The 21,989-nt window shown below is 47.4% G+C and overlaps 1 protein-coding gene across 6 annotated transcripts in view; it reads left to right on the forward strand.

The window, feature by feature from the left end:
• Positions 1 to 16,302: 16,302 nt before the first annotated feature.
• Positions 16,303 to 21,989, forward strand: part of DNMT1 (DNA methyltransferase 1) — a 42,335-nt gene continuing 36,648 nt past the window's right edge. For 5 of the 6 annotated variants that reach the window (XM_061190524.1, XM_061190526.1, XM_061190525.1 and 2 more), the window contains exon 1: positions 16,303 to 16,524. In XM_061190524.1, coding sequence (XP_061046507.1) covers positions 16,346 to 16,524 — 179 coding nt within the window. In that variant the 5' untranslated portion in view covers positions 16,303 to 16,345. Of the gene's footprint in view, positions 16,525 to 16,984; positions 17,084 to 21,989 lie in introns of those variants that run through there. The other variant, XM_061190530.1, reaches the window with a different exon arrangement.

A 21,989-nucleotide genomic window follows, 5' to 3' on the forward strand; every position in this document is an offset into this window, starting at 1 on the left:
TTTTTAGGCTTAAGGTGGCAGTTCCCCCATTAGCATCCTGTGGCTGGGGGTGGATGGGACAGGGGAGGGTGGCTACTGCTCAGACAATTCATCCTTTGCCAGCCTTTCCTCGGTGCCCCCAGCCCTGGCCCAGCCAGAGACAGGATTGCAGTGGCTTCTGAGAAAACAGGGTCAACACTGACTTTCTCCCTAGGGCAGTTATCTGGCCCCTCCCAGTGATTAATTAGGCCCAGGACCTCCGTGCTATCCTTCAAAGAGAGAGTCTGGCCGGGGGTGGGGGCCCCCCTTCTTCATCCCCAGTACACATCCCTCCTGGGGAGCTGGAGAGATGGTCTTGGGAGACATGGGCCCAGATACCCCTCTAAAGCACAGTGTTCCCCAAAGGAATGGCCCACCTTCCTCAAGCACTTTCCAGGCAGGAAGACAGAATCCTCAGGAGGCTGGAGTTACTATAAACTGCTATTATGGAGATGTGGGTTCAGAGAAGTTAAGTGAGCTGCTCAGGGTCACACAGCAGGTTGGGGAAGTGCCTGTCTGGATTTGAACTCAGGTGGGCTGACTCTAGATCCTGCCAGCTCCACCACTGGGCCAGAGAAAAGATCCTCAAACCCCTCTTTGCCATGGAAGGAGTGAGGAGTGTGGGCTGCCAGCCTCCACCAGCATCAGCAGGATCCAGGATATGCCCAGCTGGGATGCAGCTGAAAGGTGGGTCCCTAGCTCGGCTCCAGAGTGACACTCCCTCCCTTGCCCACAGGCACAGGGCCCAGCGGCTCCTTTGAAGATAGATCTGGAGCTTTGATGGGGAACCCAGGCCCTCAAGCTGAAGCTCCGCCCAGCAACACCAGCGCAAAGCTAGGGCAGCCAGTGGAAACGAGAAGGAGTGGGGCAGAAGGTGGCCAGAAGCTGAGACCCACACCCCCCATCGGAATTCCCCTTCCTCCAGCCATTCAAAGACAACCTCTGGAAACCTGAGCCCTTGCTGGGATCGCGAGGAGGAAGAGGCACAGGCCAGGCCAGAGTCAATAAATTTCCCCCAAATACCCACATGCTTCCTTCACCTGCTCCTTCAGGCATCCGCTCAAATGCCATCTCCACAGAGAAGCCTGCCCTGACCACCTTCTTCCCTCTATCTAGCCCCTCACCTTCTTACCACCTGGCGGTGTAATATACATCGGTCTACTTCTCCCTAATTAAAATATTTACTTTTTTTTTTTTTTGGCTGCACCACGCAACATGTGGGATCTTAGTTCCCCGACCAGGGATCGAACCTGCGTCCCCTGCATTGGAAGCACAGAGTCTTAACCACTGGACCGCCAGGGAAGTCCCTTTTTTATTTAATTTTTTTCCTAATTAAAATATGAACACCTTGCAGATAGGACTGCATCCTATTCACCACCGTCTCTAGCATCTTTCATAGTACTTGGCACATTCCCACCAAAGGACCTTAGCACCTGCTGTTCCCTCTGCTGGGAATGATCTTCCTGCAGACATCTTTGTGACTCTTCTCTCCTCCTTCACGTCTGTATTCAAATATCACACCCTGGGTGAGGCCTCTGGCCATGAACACAATTTTTTTTTTATCCTATCTACCTCCCTTGCTACTCGCTAATATGCAACACATTTCGCTTCTTTATCTTGTTCATTTTATTATTATTATTATTATTATTATATTTTTGGCCGTGCTGCGCGGCATGTGGGATCTTAGTTCCCCAACCAGGGATCAAACCCATGCTACCCGCATTGGAAGCGCAGAGTCTTAACCACTGGACCACCAGGGAAGTACCTGTCTTGTTTATTTTCTATTTCCCCCTTAGAATGCAGTCCCATTCTAAATGCCAGACAGCAGGAGTTTTTGTCTGTCTTGCTCACTGAATGGCCTCAGTGCTCAGGACAGTGGCCAGCTCACAGTAGGTGCTCAATAAATGTTGAATGAATGAAAACCAAAGCAAATGGGTGAATGTTAAGTGCTCTGAAGAAAATAAAATAGGAGAAGCAACAGTTTTGGGGTACTGTATTCTGCAGGGAAGGCATTATTATAGGCACTCTGACCGAGAAAGAAACTGAGGCACAGAGAGGTCAAGTAATGTGCCCAAGGTCACAGAGCATGTGAGTGGAGGGGTCTGGATTTGAACCCAGGCAGTCCTTTTTTTTTGGCTGCACCACTCAGCTTGTGGATCTTTATTCCCCAACCAGGGATCGAACCCAGGCCCCCTGCAGTGGTAGCATGGAGTCCTAACCACTGGACTGCCAGGGAATTCCCTTTTTTTTTTTCTTTTTCTTTTTTTCAGGCAGTCCTTGATTGAAGACCAAATCACATCTCATTCTCCTCAGTACGGCGGTCTGAAGAACTGATTTGCTAATATCTCTCAAATCTCAGAGCCTAGAATGGAATGGACCAACCTGTAGGGATGCAAGATGACCTTCACCTCCTTTTTTCCCTACAGAGGCTGTTGGCTATTAGGGAGCATCAAAATCACCCGGAAGAACCTGTTAACATGCAGATTCTTACGCTCCCCAGTCAGAGATTCTGATTAAATAGGTCTGGAGTGACCCTAGCGATGCATGTTTTTCATCAAGCCCTGCCAGTGATTAGAAAAAGCATCATCTTGGGACTTCCCTGGTGGTCCAGTGGGTAAGACTCCGAGCTCCAAATGCAGGGAGCCCAGGTTCGATCCCTGGTTGGGGAACTAGATCCTGCATGCATGCCACAACCAAAAGATCCCGCATGCCGCAGCGAAGATCCCATGTGCTGCAGCTAAGACCCGGCACAGCCAAAATGAATAATAAATATTAAAAAAAAAAAGAAAAGAAAAAGCGTCATCTTGGGACCATATTCTGAGAAACATGCTAGACTCCTTAATCTAGAGCAGTGCTGTCTAGTAGAACTTTCTGTGGCCACTTAGCATGTGAAATGTGGCCAGTGTGAAGCTGAATTTTAACTTTAATTCATTTCAGTGTAAATGGCCATATGTGGCCATTTAGCACGTGAAATGTGGCCAGTGTGAAGCTGAATTTTAACTTTAATTCATTTCAGTGTGAATGGCCACATGTGGCCATTGGCTACAGTACTGACTGCACAATTCTAGATTCCATATCACTAGTTTCTGCAGCTTCTGAGCAGCTCAACTCCCTCGGTGTGATGCTGCCATTTCAACAAAAATTCCCGTCTTCCACTACCATCATTGTGAATGACATTGTAGCTTCCATACATCACTTTATGATTTTTGGACTATTTCTTTTAATAATGATATCAATGACATTCTGCTGCTAATGACAGAAAACACAAACTATTAGTAACTTAACTAAGAGAAATTAATTTCTCTCTCATATACAAGTGTTTCAGAGAGAATCGATCCTGAGTGAGAAGACGATGCCCACTTAACCCGCAGTCCGGGCTCCTGTCTGTCTGTTTATCTATCTATCTATCTATTCACACATACATCTACCTAAATACTTCACTGTGTTTCCTAAGGACAAGGCATTCTCTTACATAACCTCAGTAAAATGATCATAATCAGCAAATCTACAAACCTTAATGAGATTTCACCGATTGTCCCATTACTGACCTTTATAGCAGAAGAAAATCCCGGCTCACTTTTTGCATTCAGTTGTCTTTTTAGTTTCCTTCAATCAGAACAGTTTCTGAACCTTTCTTTGTCTTTCATGACCTTGACATTTTGGAAAAATATAGGTCAGTAATTTGGTAGAATGTCCTTCAACATGGGTTTGGCTGATGTTTCCTCATGATTAAATTCAGGTTATGCAATTTTGGCAGAAATACCAAAGAAGTGATGCGTCTTTCTCAATTAGTTCCATCACTAGCAATGTTAACGGATCCCTTGGAGGTACCTGCCAAGTTTCTCCACTTTATTTTTTTAATTAATTAATTAATTTCTGGCTGCGTTGGGTCTTCGTTGCTGTGCACGGGCTTTACTCTAGTTGCGGTGAGCGGGGGCTCCTCTTCGTTGCGGTGCGCGGGCTTCTCATTGCGGTGGCTTCTCTTGTTGAGGAGCACGGGCTCTAGGCGCGCGGGCTTCAGTAGTTATGGCTCTCGGGCTCTAGACCACAGGCTCAGTTGTTGTGGCGCACGGACTTAGTTGCTCCGCGGCATGTGGGATCTTCCCGGACCAGGGCTCGAACCTGTGTCCCCTTCATTGGCAGGCAGATTCTTAACCACTGCACCACCAGGGCAGCCCACATTTGTTACTATTGATGAACCTACACGGACACACTGCAGTTTCCCATAATTTGGTACTGGCTGATGGCATCCCCTTATGTCATTTAACATGTTCTTTTGTCCCCAAATTCAAGAATTGAAAGATATTCAGTTCTTTCTAGGTGGTGCTGGAAACTCACCAGGAGGACATGATGTCTGGCTGTCTCTCTCTTTTACTGAGGACTAAGACCGATCAAGGGGTTCACGTGCCATCAGCCTGATCCTGCGTTTGTAAATTCCCCATCCGACTGTCCCCTAATGGTTTGATCACCCGTGGACTGTCGCTTGGACCTATCATTTCATTACCCATCTTCAAAGGGTTTCTAATCCATATCCCCATCCTCACATTCTGGCCATCTTTCTCATTTGTCTACAAAGCATATGTACTTCCCCAAAGTCAGACATCGGACATCCGCCACCTTTCCCTAAATGTCTTGTCTGAGAATAGTTAAATCTGTCACGAAAGGGAAGTGAATTTGGGTAGGTGTGACTCATTGCCAGCGGCATTTGTGGTGTTAGTTTCAAGAGTGCATACTCTAAGGTTAAAAAAAAAACCGAAAGGGCTTCCCTGGTGGCACAGTGGTTAAGAATCTGCCTGCCAATGCAGGGGACATGGGTTCGAGCCCTTGTCTGGGAAGATCCCACATGCCGCGGAGCAACTAAGCCCATGTGCCACAACTACCGAGCCTGAGCTCTAGAGCCCATGAACCACAATTACTGAAGCCCGCACACGTAGAGCTCGTGCTCCACAACAAGAGAAGCCACTACAATGAGAAGCCTGTGCACCGCAACGAAGAGTAGCCCCCGCTTGCCGCAGCTAGAGAAAGCCTGCGTGCAGCAACGAAGACCCAATGCAGCCAAAAGTTTAAAAAATAAGTAAATAAATTTATATTTAAAAAAAAAACCCAAAACAAAAAACAGATTTGAATCTCAAATCCAACACTTGACAACCCAAGTAGACTTTCGGCAAATCACCTGACAAGTCTAAGCTGGTTTCTTCATCTGTAAAATGGTATGTTCATAATCCCAACCTCAAATGCAAGATGGCACTGCCACTTTGGAAAACAGTTTGGCAGTTTCTTAGAAAGCCAAACATAAACTTACCATGCGACCTAGAAATTGACTATAGGTATCTACCCAAGAGAAATGAACACGTATGTCCACACAGAGACTTGTCTGTGAATACTCATAGCAACATTTTTCATAATAGTCCCAAAGTGGAAACAACTCAAATGTCCATCAACTGATGAATGGATCAACAAAATGTGGTTCATCCATATGATGGAATATAACTCAACAATGAAAAGGAACGAAATACTGACACACATAATAACATGATGAAACTCAAAATAATTATGCTAAGTGAAGGAAGTCAGACACAAAATACCATAAATTGTATGGTCCATTATATGAAATGTCCATAAGAGGCAAGTCTAGGACTTCCCTGGTGGTGCAGTGGTTAAGAATCCACCTGCCAATGCAGGGGAAACGGGTTCGAGCCCTGGTCCGGGAAGATCCCACATGCCGCGGAGTAACTAAGCCCGTGCGCCACAACTACTGAGCCCGCGTGCCACAACTACTGAAGCCTGCGCACCTAGAGCCCACGTTCCGCAACAAGAGAAGCCACCGCAATGAGAAGTCCGCACACCGCAATGAAGAGCAGCCCCCGTTCACTGCAACTAGTGAGAGCCCACACGCAGCAACGAAGACCCAACACAGCCAAAAATAAATAGATAAATAAATTTATAAAAAAAAAAAGAGGCAAGTCTATAGAGACAGAAAGTAGATTGGTGGTTGCCTGGGGTTGAAGGTAGGAATGGGGATTAACTGGAAACAGGCATGGGGATTCTTATTGGAGTGACAGAAATATTCTAAAACTGGATTGTGGTGATAATTGTACAACTTGGCAAATTTACTAAGAAAACATTGATTTCTACATTTTAAAATGGGTCAAAATTTTGTGGTATATAAATTTTACTTCAATAAGCTTATTAAAGAATAATTCCAACCTCTCAAAATACTTATTGAACACTCTATTTTATTCCTACCCTCAGAGATCTTACATTCTAGTGGGGGAGACAGGCCATAAAAGTAAATATATAATACAATGTTAGGAAGTTTCCATTATGGAAAACAGTATGGAGGTTCCTCAAAGGATTAAAAATAAAACTATCATATGATCTATCAATCCCACTTCTGGGTGTATAACCAAAGGAAATGAAATCAGTATCCTAAAGAATATCTGCACTCCCATGTTTATTGCAGCATTACTCACAGTAGGCAAGATATGGAAACAACCTAAGTGTTTGTCAATGGATGAATGAATAAAGAAAACATGATACACACATACACATACACACACAGGGAATATTATTCGGCGATAAAAAAGGAAATCCTGCCACTTACAACAATATGGATGAGCTTGGAGGACATCATGCTAATTGAAGTAAGCCAGAAACAGGAAGACAAATACTGTATGATTTCATTTACATGTAAAATCTAAAAAAGTCAAACTCACAGAAGCAGAGAGTAGGATGGTGGTTCCTTGGGGCTGGGGGATGAGGGAAAGGAGGAAATGTTGCTCAAAAGATTCAAACTTTCAATTATAAGATGAATAAGTTTTGAGAATCTAAAGTACACCATAGTGATTATAGTTAATAAAATTGTATTGTATTTTTGAAATTTGCTAAGACAGTAATGTTATCACTACACACAAAAAATGGTAACTAACTGAGGTGATGGATGTGTTAATTAGCTTGATTGTAGCAATCATTTCACAATGTATATATAAATCAAATCATCGCATTGTACACCTTAAATATATGCAATTTTTATTTGTCAATTATACCTTAATAAAGCTGGGGGGAAATGCTTCTTAAAATTCCCAAGTGGGGAGGGTGTGAAAAAAAATACAGCTACCTGGGCCCTACCAGGGCCTGGAGAATCTGACTCCAGGGCCCAGGACTCTGCATTTTTACACTGTACCCCTCCTGATGTGAACCATCCTTGACTTACAGTTTTCAAAATGCTGATTTGGGGCTGGTTTTAGGCTGTAAGATATTGCCCAGAGGAAATATGGCTGGGACGAGACCACTGCTTTGTCACTTCCATGGGTCTAAATCAGTCCTTCTCATCCAGGGTGATTCCACGCCCCCAGGGGACCTTTGGCAATGTCTGGAGATATTTTTGATTGTCCCGCCTGGGGGTAGGGGTGCTACTGGCATCTAGTGGGTAGAGGTCAGGGATGTCACTAATCATCCTGCAGTGCACAAGACAGTCTCCCATGACAAAGGCTCATTCGGCTCCAAGTAACCTAAAGTGGTGTCCAGGCAGTGGTGCCTGCCCTTCCAGGTCCTTCCAGCTGGTCAGCTGGTTCACCTGGGAGAGTGGAGATGCCCTGACTGGAGTCTCTCTTTGCCAGGTAGTTGTAAATAACTTGGTGATTGCTTTTGGAGAGGCAGTTTTGGCTAATTAGCGGTCATTTCCGGGAAGGAGGGGTTTCATGTGAAGTTCTTCTGATTTAATGGCTAGGGCAGGCCCCATTCTCATCCCTGCTCAGTGTGGTGAGGACGATTTTCTTTGCAGCTCAGGAGTGGACACGGTGTGTTTTCACTTCGTGTGCCAGGAGGTGAGTGATGCCTGGAGGGCTGACCACTGTTTTTCTCTAGGGACTGGTGGCTGCAAATGGGCGGTGGCCATGGGACCCAGGCCAGTTGAAGATGGCTGGGGTGGGCTGAGGGAGGCAAGGTGGGACCTATGTGTCTTAGAAGGAGGAAAGGAACGAGGCCCAAGCTTGAAGCGGGTGACAGAACTGGGGAGAAGTACCCTGGACCAAAGCACTCAATCCAGGAGTGGAATTACTGGGTCACAGGGCAGGAATACATTTAGCCTTAGTAGATATTGCCAAATCATTTTCCAAAGTGGCTGTACCATTTGGCGCTCTTCCAGCAACACAGGAGAGTTCTGGTCTTACTAAAACTTGTGAGCATTTCTTTTTTCATTTTAGCCATCCTGGCATGGATGGGTGTATGTGGGAGCTGTTAATCATATTGAGGTTTCATTTTGCATTTCCCTGATGACTGATGAAATTGAGTAGCTTCCCATTTGAGTCTTGGCCATTTGGATATCCTCTTTTATGAAGTGCCTGTTCAACTCTTTTGTCTACTTAATATAAAAGAGATTGCCTGTCTTTTTGTTATTGAACTCTCTGTGTATTGTAGATACAAGTCCTTGGTTGGCAGACATATGTCTGTGGCTTGTCTTTTAGTGGTATCTTTTGACGAACAAATTCATTTTAATACAGCCTGGCATATTTTCCTTTATGATTAAAGTGATTTGTGTCCTGTTGAAGAAACACTCACCTACTCCAAAGTCACAAAGAAGTTCTATGTCTTATTTGAAAAGCTTTCTTGACTTTGCTTTCCCATTTAGATCTGCAAGATCTGGAATTGAGTTTTGTACGTGGTGTGAGGTAGGGATCAAAGTTCACTTTCTTCCATAGGGCCATCCAGTGGGTCCAGCACCATTTACCAAAAAGACCATCCATTCACCAATGCTTTGCCAGTTGTTTTTGTTTGACATAAATAATATAGCCACATGGTCCAGCGTTCCAAAAGGGCAAAAAGATTCAGAAAAATTCCTTTGCCAATAGATTTAACCCTGCTAATTAACATTCCTTATCTCCAGGAATTTATCCATTTCTTGTTTCTTTCCCAAGATTTTATGTGTAAATAAGTAAATATACATAATTCCTTCCATCCCTCCCTTTTTTACATAAACAGTAGCACACCATGCATTCCATCCTACGTCTTTTTTTACCCCCACTTTCAGATAGGAAACAACCTCTAGGATATTATATAGAAAAATATCGTTTTATTTTTTGTTGTTGTGGAGTCTGTCACCGTATGAATGGGAAACAATTCCTTTATCTAATCCCCACTGATGCGGAACTAGGTTCTTCCCAGTATTTTGCTACAGACAAGGCTCAGTGAATGGCTGTGTCCACTTCTCTCTCTCTCTTTTTTTTTTTTTTTGGCCACACCGCCCCGGCTTGTGGGATCTTAGTTCCCCGACCAGGGATTAAACCCCAGGCCCTGGCAGTGAAAGGGCCGAGTCCTAACCACTGGACCACCAGAGAATTCCCCACCTCTCTTTTTGCACGTATTTGTGAGTACATCTTAGGAGCAATTCCCGGAAGTAGAATAGCTGAATAAAAGGGTGTGTGCATTTGTTGTTTTGATGGATGTTTGCAGACTGAGCATTTAATGTGGGGGAAGAGGCATCACACGCTCACTCATGCAGGGCTCCATGAGTCTGCTGTGTGCCAACTACATCGTAGGTACTTTGCTAGGTGCTGGCATAAAGTTATCACCCGAAAATGTGTGATCACCAGCTGAGGCAAAGGCTCTAAAAGAAAGATCTGTGGTTTTAAGAGCCTATCGAGACACCTGATAGTGTTGGGGGAGGTCAGAAAAGGCTCCTTGAAGGAGGTGATGGGTGAGCTAAAATAGGAAGAATGACTAGCGATTCTCCAAGTAGGAGAAGTAGACATATGGAGCAGCAGGGCTTTCCAGTTTAAAGGAACAGCAAGTGCTGAAACCTTGTAATAATTATTTATGGCTGAATAACAAAAAGCCGGGCCTCCCTGGTGGCGCAGTGGTTGAGAATCTGCCTGCCAATGCAGGGGACACGGGTTCGAGCCCTGGTCTGGGAAGATCCCACATGCCGCGGAGCAACTGGGCCCGTGAGCCACAACTACTGAGCCTGCGCGTCTGGAGCCTGTGCTCCGCAACAAGAGAGGCCGCGACAGTGAGAGGCCCGTGCACCGCGATGAAGAGTGGCCCCCGCTCGCCGCAACTAGAGAAAGCCCTCGCACAGAAACGAAGACCCAACACAGCCAAAATAAATAAATAAATAAATAGCGTTCCCTTAAACAAACAAACAAACAAACAAAAAAACCCCAAAAAGCCCCACAGTCTAGTGGCTTAGAACACTACCACCCATGTATTCTGCAAGATGCTATGGAAAAACCCAAACGAACTTTTTGGCCAACCGAATATTATCATTCAGTGGTTTCTATAGGCTGGGAAATGGGGAGCAGCAAAGTGAGCAGTTCCAGCTTGAGGGGTCTCATGAGGTTACAGTCAGATATAGGCTGGGGCTACAGTCATCTGAAGGCTTGACTGGAGCTGGAGGAGCCACTTCCAAAGCAGCTCACTCACATGGCTGACAAAATGGTTCCTCTTCCCATGGGCATCCCCATGGGGCTCCTTGAGCATCCTCACAACATGGTGGCTGGCTTCCCCCATGAGAACAAGGTGGTGCTGTGATGGCTTTTATGGCCTAGCCTCAGATGTCCTGCACCTTCACTTCCACCATATTCCCTTGGCCACAGAGACTGGCCCTGATTCACTGTTGGAGAGGACTCCACAAAGGCATGAATACTGAGGTAAGGAATGTTGGAGGCCCTCTAGTAGGCTGGCTTCCACAGCCCTGAGGCAGGAAGGGGTAGGGAGTGTCCAGGATGTAGCTCAGCTGGGGTGAGCCAAGGGATGAGTGGCAAAAGCTGATGTGGGCAGAGCTAGGGGTTGGCTGTAAGGATAGGGGTTGGCTTTACCTTAAGAGCACTGAGAAGCCAGTCAGGTACCTTCGGTGGGGCAGGGAGGAGGTGATACGATCAGATCTGGATTCTAAGAAGATCCTTCCCAGTTCCTTGCAGAGAATAGGTGGTGAGAGGGCTGAGTGGCAGCCCAGGAAGGAGTCGGGCAGGCATCCAGGACAGAGGGGAGGATGACCTGAGCTGGGGTGGTAGCCCTGGAGGGGCAGATCAGCTAACGGACTCAAGGGCTGTTTGAAGGAAAACCCCTCCAGGCTTGGCAGTAAGCCTCCTTTGATCCCAAACAGAAAGCCATTCGCCTGCTCAAGGGCCCTGCAAAGGAGCAGGCGGGTTTGCCCAGCATACTCCAGAGTTGGTTTCCCCAGATCTGATTTCTGGTCACTTGAGCCTGGAGAGAGAGCTTGCGAGGCCTGCCCTGGTGGTCTTCCTGCCTGGCCACCTGCCTGGAGTGAGAGTGGCAAAGTGTTCCTGTTGAACCCTTGAGTGCTGCTGTCACCGCCCGGGGCCTCTCCTGGGCTGGCACCAAGTGAGAGCTCAGACTAATTCCCCAGCATGTGGCGTGACTCAGCTTCGGCCTTCTGACTGACTGTGGCTCAGGACACGTGACCATCCCTCCACCAGCCCTGTGCTCTGGGCTGCCTGGACCTTGGTTGTGCTGACCCCTGGCCTCTCCTGGCCTCTTGAGTATGGCCCTCCCGCTAGAGGCAGGAACGTGGCCTGGGAAGCAGGGAGCTGGGGCAGATCTTCTGAGGGGTTTGTGAACACTACCGAGAGGTGGGGTCAGAGTGAATGCCCACAGGAGCTGAATCTAACTTTCTGGAAGTTCCAGTTGCTTCTCTCAAGGGATGAGCCCATTTCTAGGTGGGGAAGGAGTCTCTGGTGGTCCAGCCAGTCACTCTGGAGCCTCCTGGAAGCCATCAATATCCCTTCCCCATGACTTTGACTGATATTTTACCGGTCAGGTTGAGTCGAGTGAGGCAGGTGATTCAGGGATTAAAGACAGAACCTGGATTTGCAACTGATCTGATCTGGGCCTCAGTCTCCCTGTTTGTGAACTGGAAATCATTTTGTTGTGGGGCAGAAAACAGCTCTATACCTACCAACATTTCCATCAGGCACCTCCCGGGTGCAATCTCCCATGTCCTATATATTTATTTAACCGATATTTGGATTCCTACTGAGTGAGCCCTTGGAGGTCAGCTGTGAACGAGGCAGACCACCAAGTCCTTGCCCTCTGGAGCTCAGTCTTTGCAGGGGTTGGCACACTAAGGCCCATGGTCTAAATCTAGCCAGCCAAGTTTTTTTTTTTTTGTCTGTGCCACGCAGTTTGCAGGATCTTAGTTCCCCCACCAGGGATTGAACCTGGGCCCACGGCAGTGAAAGCACCGAGTCCTAATCACTGGACAACCAGGGAATTCCTTGGCTTGTCAAGTTTTTATAAATAAAGTCTTATTGGAATACAGCCGTACCTATTCATTTGTGTATTGTCTATGGCTGTTTTTATGCTACAAGGGCAGCACTGAGTAGTTAAAACCGAACATGTGGCCCACAAAACCTAAAATATTTACTATCTGATCCTTTATAGAAAAACTGCTGACCTCTGCTCTGCTCTAGTGGAACAGAAAGACTACAACAGACAGAAATGAGTCTGTGACAGTGGTAAATGCTATGAAGCAACAGGATAATAGGAGAGAGAGACTGGGGGTGAGGGGTTGCTTCCAGGTGGGCAGGGGGAAGCCTCTGGGTAGTAGCAATCTCTGTGAATCTCCCAGAAAAGTGGCCTGGGCAGAATTGACAGCAAAGGCAAAGCCCTGCGGCACTTAAGAGCTTGAAAGACTGAAAGTGGGTCAACGAAGCTGCAGCTCAATGAGGGGGAAATGAGCTGCATCCAGGCAGGACCCTGTAAATGGAGTTAAATGCTTACATTTTATTTCAAAGGCAATGAGAAGTTCTGGAAAGTTCTAGTGGGAAAGAAAAGGGCATTAAATTTTTTTAAAATTAATTAATTTATTTTTGGCTGCATTGGGTTTTCGTTGCTGCGCGCTGGCTTTCTCTAGTTGCAGCGAGAGGGGGCTACTCTTCGTTGCAGTGTGCAGGCTTTTCATTGCGGTGGCTTCTCTTGTTGCAGAGCACGGGCTCTAGGCATGCGGGCTTCAGTAGTTGTGGCACGTGGGCTCAGTAGTTGTGGCGCACGGGCTTAGTTGCTCCGCGGCACGTGGGATCTTCCTGGACCAGGACTTGAACCCATGTCCCCTGCATTGGCAGGCAGATTCTTAACCACTGCGCCACCAGGGAAGTCCCACATTTTTTTTTTTAATGCCCTCTGGATGCAGTGGTCTGGGAGACTGGGAAAGAGGCTGTTACAATAGTCCAGGTGAGAGATGATGGCAGCCTGGGTTGAAGCGGCAGCCCAGTCAATAAGCAGAAAGACCTGGGTGTATTTCAGAGGAAGAACCAACAAAGATGGCTCACCTCCTGCATGTGTTGGAAGGAGAGGAAATAGAGGTAGTGCCTGGCTTTTTGTCTCCGAGCAACTTGAGAGCAGAGCAGCTGGGCTGGAAGCCCAGCTTTGGCATCAACTTGCTGGGGGCCCTTGGGCAAATCTTTGTCCTGGAGCCCTTGCCCCATCTGTAAAATGGGTCAAATCATCCCTTGGCAAAGGGATTAAAAAGAGAATCTACCTGAGAGGGAGGCTCCAATAAGTGCAGTTGCTCTCCTGTGAGCTGAGGCCCCTGAACAGCAGGTCAGCTCATCTATCTCCTCTTCCTTCCCTGTCCTGTGAGCGCCCCCTTTCCTAAGGTGGGTTAGGAACCCACATGCTGGCTTCTGACAGGTCTACAGGGCTTGACAGCTGGGTCACTGTTTTACATTCAGGCTTTGGAACTAAAGACACCTGGATTCAGTGTCCCTGATGCTTACTGAGCCTGTGATCTTGGGTAAGCAGCTTCTTTTGTGACAAATATCCTAGGCCATGGGAAATGGGGGTCCTGATACCTCCCTTTACGGCGGTTAAGGATTAAATTAAATAACTCCTAAAGATTCTGGTACAGTAAGTACAGAAGTGCTGATTAAATATTAAATTAATAGCTATTAGTTCTCCTCCTAATATTTCAGTCCTCCTGGATCCTGCCCTGTGTGGGTAATGCATGGCAACCAGAGGGTCTGAGGTCCACTTCTAGAAGCTCTCCACCAGCTGTTGGAGGAACCTAGTCTGTGTGTGTTTACAAGCACATTCACTTGTAAATCTTAATACAAAAATGTAAATATATGCCATAACTTCTAACTCCATTCTGATGCTTTTTTTGTTGTTGTGGCAGATAAGTAATTTTTTTTTTTTAAACTCAACCTTATCCTATTAATGGTTTATTTCTTCTTTATTGTGGTAAAAAAACACATAGCATTTACATCTTAACCTTTAAGTGTATAGTACAGTAGTGTTAACTACATGCACATTATTTTGCAGCAGATCTCTGAAACTTTCATCTTGTAAAACTGAAACTCCATTCCCATTGAACAAATTCCCTTCCACCCCCCCCAGCCCCTGGTAACTACCATTGTTCTTTCTCTTTCTACAAGGCGACTAAATTAGATACCTCAAATAAGTGGAATCATGCAGTGTGTCTTTTGGTGACTGGCTTATTTCACTTAGCATAATGACCTCAAGGTTAATTCAGGTTGTTGCAAAAGGGCAGGATTTGCTGAATAATCCACTATATGTATATGCCACATTTTCTTTATCCATTCATCTATCCAAAGACATTTGGGTTGCTTCCACCTCTTGGCTATTGTGAATAGTGCTGCTATGAAGGTAGGTGTGCAAGTATCTCTTTGAGATCCTGTCTTCTATTCTTTTGAATATATATCCAGAAGTGGGATTGCTGTATCATATGATAATTCTATTTTTAATTTTTTGAGGAATCTCCACACTTTTTTTTCTTTCTTTCTTTTTTTTAACTTTTGGCCATGCTGCGTGACATGAGGGGTCTTAGCTCCCTGACCAGGGATCAAACTCGTGCCACCTGAAGTGGAAGCACGGAGTCTTAGCCACTGGACCGCCAGGGAAGTCCCCACACTTTTCTATAGCAGCTGCACTATTCTAAGTCCCTACCAACAGTGTACGTGGGTCCTAATCTCCGTGTTCTCCCCAATACTTTTTGTTCTGATGGTGGCCATCCTAATGCCTGTGAAGTGATCTCATTGTGGGTTTTTGTTTTTTGTTTTAATAATTAATTAATTAATTGGCTGCGTTGGGTCTTTGTTGCTGCACGCGGGCTTTCTCTAGTTGCAGAGAGCACGGGCTTCTCATTGCGGTAGCTTTTCTGGTTGCGGAGCACAAGCTCTAGAGTGCAGCCTCAGTAGTTGTGGTGCACGGGCTTAGTTGCTCCGCGGCATGTGGGATCTTCCCGGACCAGGGATCGAACCCGTATCCCCTGCATTGGCAGGCGGATTCTCAACCACTGTGCTACCAGGGAAGCCCCCTCATTGTGGTTTTGATTTGCATCTCCCCGATTGGTCATGTTGAACTTCTTTTCATATGCTTGCTGTCCATCTGCACCTACTTTATGGAACTGTCTATTCAAATCCCCTGCCTGTTTTTTAATTGAGTTGTCTTTGCATTGTAGGAATTCTTTATACATTCTGGATATCAAGTCCTTATCAGATATACGATTTGCAAACATTTTTCTCCCATTCTATTGGTTGCCTTTTCACTTTGATTCCTTTGCTGTGCATGAGTTGGGGTTAGGGTTATTTTAATGTAGTCCCATTTGTCTATTCTAGCTTCTGTGACCTGTGCTTTTGGTGTCATATTCAAGAAATCATTGCCAAGTCCAATGTCGCGAAGCTTCCCCCCCCCACATTTTCTTCTAGGAGTGCCATAGTTTTAGGTTTAGGTTTAGGTCTTTAATCCATTTTGAGTTAACTTGTATATACGGTGTAAGGTAAGGGTCCAATTTCATTCTTTTGCATGTAGATATCTGGTTTTCTCAGCACCATGTGTTGAAGAGATTATCCTTGCTCAAGGTCTGGTGCTTTTAAAAGCACACAGAATGTGGAAGTGGCCCAGGTCTCCCTACCTGTGAGATCTTTGGTGCTACCTGCGTATTTTGTGCATCCTCAAACATTTTCTGGAGTAAGTGCTATTAGCCCCTTTTCACAGATGAGGAAACTAAAGCTGGGTCCAAATGACCTGCCCAAGGTCGTCATAGTGAGCAAGTAGGTGTAGGTGGGATTGGAACTGAGGACTTGAACTCTAGTGCCCACATCCTGGAACACCCTGAGGATGTTCCTCATTTTATCCCTAGCATGCGGGGAAAGAATGAATGAATGAATGTCTCAGGCAAAGCTCCCAGCAAACGGAGGAGCTTGGACAAGCCCACTGCTCCACGCGGGGGTGCGCTCCCGCCCCGCGCATGCGCGGCCCCTACGCACGGCCAGCCTCACTGCGTCTACCCACACATGGTACGGCCTCCCTCCGTGTGGTACGGCCCGCCTTCCCCCACGCCCGGGCCGGGATGGTACGCGCTGCCTCCGCTCGCCGCCCCTCCCCATCGGTTTCCGCGCGAAAAGCCAGGGCTGCTTGTGCTGCCGCCGCCTCTGCTGCACCTTCCAAGATGCCTGCCCGTACCGCCCCAGCTCGGGTGCCCGCGCTGGCCTCTCGGGCCTTCTCACTGCCCGACGATGTCCGCAGGCGGTAGGTGCTGCGGGGGACTGCGAACCTGGGGTGGGTTGCACGGCGTTGGGGGTGGGGGTGGGGGTCGTTTCCCCTCCGGGTAGCCCGTGGCCGCCGCTGACAGGCGGGCGCGCATGCGTGGGATGGCGCGGCGCGCGGCGGCAGTTGGCGCGGGCAGGGTGGCACTTCCGGTCGCGCGCGCCCCTGGCCGTTTGGCGCCAAAATGGGCCGAGGCCCTCTCACAGCACCCTGGTGACTAGAAACTTGGGGGTCTCTTCTGACTTCAAAGTAGGGCAAGCCTTGGGTTCGCCTTGGGGATCCCCTTCCTGGAGCAGCCTCAGGCCCAGCCCCTGCCGCCAGCCTGGTCGCTCAGGAAGTGGGCAGCCCGCGGCCTCAGAATACCCCTCGGCCCGGGCACTAAGGCCTCCACTTCCGGTGCCCGGTCCTCTCGAGGGGGTCGGGCCGGCCTGGTCCCCGGGGGTATTTTGGGGAGTCCCCTCGGTGCCCCCACGCCACGCATCCCGATGGCAGCCTCCAGAGACAGATGTCGCCGGTCGTGGTACGGGCGCGGCCGGCTCAGGTTTGCGAGCCCCGTCTTCCTCTGGGGGCTCCCTCCATCACCTCATACGGCTAGGGTAGGCGCATTCTACAAGGAACTCTTCACATACCTTGAGGGCTAGGGCTCGGACGCCGTGAAAGCCCAGTGGTTTCTTATAGTAAATCGGTGCCTGTGAGCCGTGGGCATCAAGGAAGCCTTGCTAGGGAGAACTGGCTGCAGTTTCCTCCGTCTGTGTGTGTGTGTGTGTGTGTGTGTGTGTGTGTGTGTGTGTGTAGGGGGAATGAGGGGGCAGCAGCTAATACCGGGGACTTAGCCAGTCTTAGCTAATCTGTGCACAGGGGTCGGCGGCAAGACCCGTTGGGCCCAGGCTTCTTGTTCCTGAAGGGCATCAGTTTCACTCCTGGAAACTTGCAAACCTCACTTGGAGCCCTAGTCACGGGAGCCTCGAGCAGCCCTGAACACTTCCAGCCAGATTTGTGAACCTGATTTGGCCATTTCCCTATTTCCCTGTGCTTGTTTCCTAAAGTTGTGCCAGTCAGTTCTGATTTGGGCTTTCGGGGGTGGAGAGTAGGTGTTGGAGGTATTTGGGTCTCCCAGGCGTCAGACCACTTCTTAACCCCAGTTAGAGGGTGCTGTGCCTTGCTGAAGAATCCCTATCCGTCCCCCCCAAGACATAACATGACTTAAAAATGGAAATGGGATTATGGAAGTACCTGGCTTCATTTTAGACCCAGGACAGAGATGTTTGGGGCCAGCCTTCTTTAACTTGATGGTGGGAACGCTACCTCCACTGGCTCATCTAACCTTGCGCAAGTTTCATAAACAAGTTACATCTGTGGACTAGGGCAGTTAACATGGGCTTTAAACTGGTATTGGATTAAATGAGACTATGCCTGGCACATAAAGGCCCCCCCATGTTAGCATTATTGACTAATCTAGCTTTTTTTCTGTTCTGCTAATTGTATAAAACACTTTACATTATCTCATTTAATCCTCAAGTGTTCTCAAGAGTGGTTGCCACAGGCGTTAACAGCAAGGAAGCAAAGATTCCTGCGGAAGTCTGCTTCTTGCCAAAACCTTTCCCTTCAGCTAGGGCTTCTATTGGGCCAGAGCAAGTGTTTTGTTTGGCTGAATTTGAATGTTCTTAGGTGAGTGTTACAATCCACCATTCACCCTAGGTTCCATGTTACTTTGAACGAGAATTGCTTACTGTGGGTATAGAGTCTTGGGTTTCTGCCTCAGACCACTGACATTGTCAGCTTATGGGACCCTCTCAACAGCTTTTCTTAAATTTTGAATCTCAGCCTATAAAATACACACATAAACATGGCATTCAATACTGCATTTAAAATACTCCCTTATACCTCCTTGTAAACGGAGGTATAACTTTTTGATTCATGAAAATTAGGTACCTCATATTATGGATTATACTACTAAGTTCAGTAGAATGTTCTAGGAACAAAATGTAGGCCTAGTCCTCACGCAGGCATTTCTGTCACTTATGCTAACTTGTGTTTATATGGCAGCTTCTTTTAAAACTCATATAGTTACATCAGCTGTGTAACGATAGTAGAAAGTATTCTTAACATTTGGGTTTTTAAGTTTAACTTTTTTTGAAGTATTTTATGTCCTAAGTCTTCTAAAAATAATGCCTTTCAGGACAAGCCACATTTTTCCACTTGAATTTTCTTACTCTGTCCAAGCCACCATCTTTTGTATAGAATGAGCAATAGTCTTCCCACTCGTCTTTCTGTTGCCACTCAGGTCTGCTTTCTATAAGTGGAAACTGTGATCCTCTTTCGATATAAGTTGGAGCCAGAGGTTTTCCTGCCCCTTACACTGCCTAATGCACTTGGCCTCAAGTCCGGGATCCCCGTCCACTTGCCTGACTCATCTTGTGCTCTTTTCCTCACAAACCACGCAGGCTACCTTTTAGGTTCTCAGGGCCTGAGACCATGCAGAGCAACCAGTGAGGCTGGGTTCCACCTACCCCTTCACCGTGCTGGCTAGTGTCTGTTCATCCGTAAGGCTGCTCAGAAAGACAGTCCCCTTTCCCTGCGATGAGGCGTTGAATTCTGTCAGCACATGCCGCATGCTGCCTTTGCAGCTTGGGAGTTGATGATGACTTGTTGTCTGAGCATGTTTGCCTCATTCATTGTACATGCAGCTCGGTGGCCACTAGACTCGAATGCTTACATGCCAGACTTTCCCCTTCAGCGAGGCCTGGATTTACATATTGATTCTAGCAACCTCCTTGCACAACTCATTTAGCCTTTGTAATTATGACAGCTTTCTTATCTGCTAGCCACTCTGATTAGATTACGTTAGGTCGTGAAGTTCTTAACTAGTTCCATGGCTCTTGAGTAGGTATGGAGGGCAAAACTGACTTACCTTTTCTAGTTCTCCCCTGCACTAGGATTGTAGAGGTGCAGACTACTGGGGTTCAGATCCCACCCCACCGCTTGCCAGCTGTATGACCAAGTCGTCTAACCTCCTGGTGCTTTATCGGTAAAATGGGATGGAGGTGCCTGCTCCACTGGGGCCTTGTGAAGGCTGAGCTGATAGGTGTAAACGTGGTAGAACAGCACCTGCACAGAAACCTCCTTCACTGCTTATCACGTGGCAGCTGTATGTTTCACTTCTATTATTGGGGTGGGGGACAGTGCATAACTTAAAGTACCAACATGCAGACCTGATACTAAGGCAGATACTAATATAGCAGTGTATGTCTGCTTATCATTCCAACCTTCCTGTTTGCCTGGCTTCTTGTATTATCGTCTGGACTTGCTCTTTTTAATTTTATTTATTTATTTTTGGCTGCGCTGGGTCTTCGTTGCTGCGTTAGGATTTTTTCTAGTTGCGGCAAACGGGGGCTACTCTTCGTGGCAGTGCGCGGACTACTCATTGCGGTGGTATGGAGCACGGGCTCTAGGCGCATGGGCTTCAGTAGTGTGGCTCTCGGCTCTCGAGCGCAGGCTCAGTAGTTGTGGCGCGTGGGCTTAGTTGCTCCGCGGCATGTGGGATCTTCCCGGACCAGGGCTCGAACCCGTGTCTCCTGCATTGGCAGGAGGATTCTTAACTACTGCGCCACCAGGGAAGTCCCTGGTCTTGCTCTTTTTGCTGCCACCTTAGCTTAGCTTTTGTGCCAGGTGTCCAGTCATTCTTCATTTAAGGTGGTTTTCTATCCTTAATTCTTTGTATCCTTGGCTTTTGTGATGCTGTTTGCTACCAGGGGACCTCTTTCCTGATTTCTGCCATATTCCTTTTCAATTCCTGGACCCTTATTTTCTTCCAGTCTTAAGATTTCTGCTTTCAGCAGTTGGGGGTGCCAGCTGGAGAGGCCTCTTTGGAGAGCCCGTTCTAATTTCTAGCTGCCGAATAGCCATCTAGATAGCTATTCACTGAAATGTCACTCCTAAAATTCATGGTCTGCTTACTTTCTCCCACCGAAAAGTTCAGAATTTCTGGTACTGTATTAGTTTTCAATTGCTGCCGTAACAAACTACTTCAGTCTTAGTAGCTTAAATAAAACAAATTTGCTATCTTCTGATTCTGTAGGTCAGAAATGTGGTGTGGGTCTCACTGGATTAAAATTAAAGTGTCAGCAGGCTACATTCCTTTCTGGAGGCTCTAGGGGAGGACCTGTTTCTTACTCTTTCAGGTTGTTGGCAGAATTCGGTCCCTTGTGGTTATAAGACTGAGGTCCCTCTTCTCTTGCTGGCTGTAAGGCGAGAGCCATTCCCAGCTACTGGAGGTGATGACATCTGTTGGCTTGTGGCCCCCTTCCTCCATCTTTAAAGCCAGCAAAGCCAGTTCTCACATCACATCTTTTTGACCCTTCTGTAGTCACATCGCTTGAAATGCAGCTGGGAAGTTTCTCTGCTCCTAGGATTTAAGTGACTCGATTGGGCCCGCCTGGATAATCCAAGAAAACCTCCCCATCTCAAGGGCTGTAACCTTAATCACATCTGCAAAGTCCCTTTTGCCATGTAAGGTAACATAGTCACAGGTTCTGGGGAATTAGGGCATGGACATCTTTGCGGGGGGTGGTCTGTTATCCTTCCTACCACAAATATTATCTCTGGTAGCCCAATACCAACGGCCATGCAGCCAATTACAAAAGGCAGAGTAAACGGAGCTTTGTAACTTCTCCAGCATGTTCTCAGCTCCTGCTGCTAAACCACATTACAGACCAGCATTTCTAGTTTAGGATGTTAGAGTGATTTAACATCTTATCTCTTCCTGTCTAATATATTGTTTATTTCTGCCAGATTGACTTTATTTTTTCCTACTAAAAGATGACTGATACCTTGGGTCCTGCCACCCCCATGACGCTTCCAATGGTTTGTTAACTATGGAGCAAAGTCAGTGATTTTTAGCCTGACATTGCCGACCTCCCTCAGACTGGCACCCACCTCCTCTCTCTGGACGTGCCTTTCTTCCCCTGTGTCAGCCCGACTCGTGTGGGTTTCTTGGGTGAACTCTGAGCCAGCGCCCCTCTGTGCTGCTCCTGTTTCGGGCAGCTCCCTCTGCCCAGCTCCCACTGAGCTCTCAGTGTCTCTGGATCCCTCCTTCCTGATGCTGTTTATACCCTTTTTCCTCAGAAGCCTCAGATTTGAACTCTGTTTGTCCACACAGTGGTTTATGTATATCTTTTTCTCCTTTAAAGAACTGCTCTGAGGGAAGCAACTAGGAGTGAATCGTGGGATCGGAGACTGGCAGGGAGCTACGGGTTTCTTTTATACGGTGGTTGCTGCTCTCTGTGACTCCTCTACCTGGTCCTTCATGTCTGCTTCTAATCCTCCTGGCTGTGAACGTAAAGCAGATGTGAGGTAGTGTCACCAGCTTTACTGGGAAGGGGATGGACTCTCCAGTGAAAGCCTGGGTGTCAGGAGCAGCGCACTGGCCAGCCTTCTTCCTGCCACAC

This window comes from Eubalaena glacialis, chromosome 4, assembly GCF_028564815.1.
Source record: "Eubalaena glacialis isolate mEubGla1 chromosome 4, mEubGla1.1.hap2.+ XY, whole genome shotgun sequence".
Lineage (NCBI taxonomy): Eukaryota > Metazoa > Chordata > Mammalia > Artiodactyla > Balaenidae > Eubalaena > Eubalaena glacialis.